At 30.2% G+C, this 2,517-nt stretch overlaps 1 protein-coding gene across 2 annotated transcripts in view; it reads left to right on the top strand.

Moving 5' to 3' along the window:
* The first annotated feature begins 267 nt into the window (after positions 1-267).
* LOC100179795 (nuclear cap-binding protein subunit 3-like) overlaps positions 268-2,517 on the top strand; it is a 4,808-nt gene continuing 2,558 nt past the window's right edge. The window contains exons 1-5 of one of the 2 annotated variants that reach the window (XM_009861905.3): positions 268-357; positions 654-874; positions 1,276-1,484; positions 1,872-1,977; positions 2,412-2,510. In XM_009861905.3, coding sequence (XP_009860207.1) covers positions 319-357; positions 654-874; positions 1,276-1,484; positions 1,872-1,977; positions 2,412-2,510 — 674 coding nt within the window. In that variant the 5' untranslated portion in view covers positions 268-318. The remainder of the gene's footprint in view (positions 358-653; positions 875-1,275; positions 1,485-1,871; positions 1,978-2,411; positions 2,511-2,517) is intronic. The other variant, XM_026836590.1, reaches the window with a different exon arrangement.

The following is a 2,517-nucleotide window of genomic DNA, read 5'->3' as shown; positions in this document are numbered from 1 at the left end:
TTAAAAAAATTAAAATAAACAAAATTGGAAAATTTTTTAATTGAAACTTTTTTACCCCTTATTTTTTTCTCACTGCGCCCTTGCTTGCTGTTAAATCATAAACAAAGTGTAATGACTAATTCAAACATGTTTTTTATATTTTCTTTATATTATACTTATTACTTGCACACTAACCGTATAAATGAAAACAAAAAATTAAAGTTAAACAAGGATAAAACCTACCAAAAAAATAAAAATTCGTGGACCAAAAAATTTCCAAAATTATGGTCTATCCTATCATATGAATAGAATATATTTAATTATTTTACAGATATCTCAATGGAAGTTGACAATACCACAGACAAAGAAAAGAATGAAGTAAGAAAAACACCTTTTGTTCACAAATATTAAAAAAAATTAAGGTTGTCAACAGCCGTTTAAATAAAAACAATATTGGCAAAATTTTTAAACAAAATTTGTCGGTTATAAAGAATTAAGTTTAAATTAGTTAATAAAAAATATTTTAACAATTTAAAAAAATATATAAGAAATATTAAGTTTTAATTGGTTTACACAGAAATATTTCTGCAATTTAAAAAAATACCTGGATAAAAAAAATTCAAAATTTTAAAAAATCCTGGGTAAAAAAAATTTAAAATTTTGTAAAACTTCAGAAAGATAATGAAGAGAAAAAGAATCCAGGTCCGAATCCCTTATTACCCTGCAAAGAATCGTTTGAGAAATCCGGTCAAAAAATGACATTGGAAATCAGATATGCTGAACTGAGAGATAGAAAAGTATTAGGAGCTGCAAAGAGAAGCAAATATTACATCAACCATGGAAACCCAAATTATGGAGGAACTAAAGGATTGCTTAGCTCAGCTTTTCGAAAAAGGTGCGTATTTTCATTATTTTTTAACAAAAATAAAACAGCTAGTGTGATAAATGATAAAATAATAATTATAAAAAGTTTTATTTGCCTCTTTGATTACAGTAGGAATAATTTTTTTTTTTTAATTTGAAAAAAAACTTAAGTGTGCATTTATTTTTTTTATCCACTGCTGTGAGAAAGTTAAAGTCAATGGTAAATTAGATCGTTTAGTTGTTTAATGAAAATGCGAGCTGTTTATCAACCTTTTTTGTAAAAAAAGTAATAAATTATTTACAAAAAAAATGTACAGCCCGAAAGGATTTAACTAAATGGTAAATGTGATATCAATTTTTAATTTTTAAAGTTCAAACTAAACAGATACCTTAAAACATATTTTCAAAGTTACATGGGGTGATGTAATTCAGATACCAGATGAGCCACGCACGAAATGAGCTCATGAACATGAATGTTCCAATCACTAACTCACGTCGTGATAATAATGATGATAGTGGTGATTCAAATCACTACCGAGGAAAATGGAGCAGGAGGAATAAGATGAGGAGTGATGATGTAGAAGAGGAGGATGGAAAGAGCAAAGAGGAACTGGAAGATGATCAGTTGATGAAAAGCTCAGGTGTGTACTGTGGGGCAGCCAGGGGGTTTTGGGGGTAAATTCCCTCTTTTTGTAAAAAAATACACCCTCATGACTGGATTTTCGTGAAAAAAAAATTCTATAAAATATTATATAAATGGACATTTTAAGTCGACATTATTTTTTTCTGGCTGTGCAAGTGGGTATGTACTTACTGGTTTCTATGTCTATTTTTCAGCATATATTTCATTCTGTTTTTTTTCCATTTAGTGGTGAACAAAGAACACTCAAAGAATTATAAAACCGTATCCTCACGACAACTCCCATAGACCGTTGTTAATTGTGTAAAACACTATTTGGACATTATGTGCTAAAAGTGTCCTGTCTTCCCGCACAGTACAATATTTATATGTACGATGTATTTTACAGCAAAGGATTTAACGGATGCTATCCCAGTAAATGATTCTGGTGACGATTCAGATGGCTTTGGAACTATGGTTGCAGACCAGGTTGCTAAAACTGTTAAAGAAGCCAGGTTGGTGAAATTAGGTCATCAACTTAATATAAATTTACATGAAAATTTTATTTTTTGTGTTGCTGAAAATTTGAACAAAATTTGTATGCATTTTTTTATTCTTCTGTATTGCTAAACAATTTAAACAAAATTGACATGCAAATTTTTTTTTTTGTGTAGCTGACAATTTGGATAACCCATTTGTGACCACTGGGTTGAAGCACTTGCTGTTAACCGCTTGCCTAGGATATATATGCCCACAGTAGTGGCAGTGTGTAACCCTAAACCAAAATTCTCTTGGTTTTTATCCAGTCATTTGATTGCCGATTCTCTTTTCTCCGCTGTTTAATTAATCTGATCTACTGTATTCAAAAAGATAAAAATAAAAATTTATGTTTTGGTAGAAAAGGCAGGCGCTGCAACCACGCAGTGCTGTATATCTTATTATTTTCCAGAGAAATGAAAGAGAGGGGAAACTTTCATTTACAAGTGACTACTTCTAACTCTAACATTCGTTCACGACTTGGTAAAAGATCTCATTCCTCTGTATCAAGGTAGGTT

The sequence above is a fragment of the Ciona intestinalis genome, chromosome 11 (assembly GCF_000224145.3).
Source record: "Ciona intestinalis chromosome 11, KH, whole genome shotgun sequence".
Classification (NCBI taxonomy): Eukaryota; Metazoa; Chordata; class Ascidiacea; order Phlebobranchia; family Cionidae; genus Ciona; species Ciona intestinalis.
Note: the sequence above shows the minus strand (reverse complement) of the source record. Positions and strands in the feature narration are given on the sequence as shown.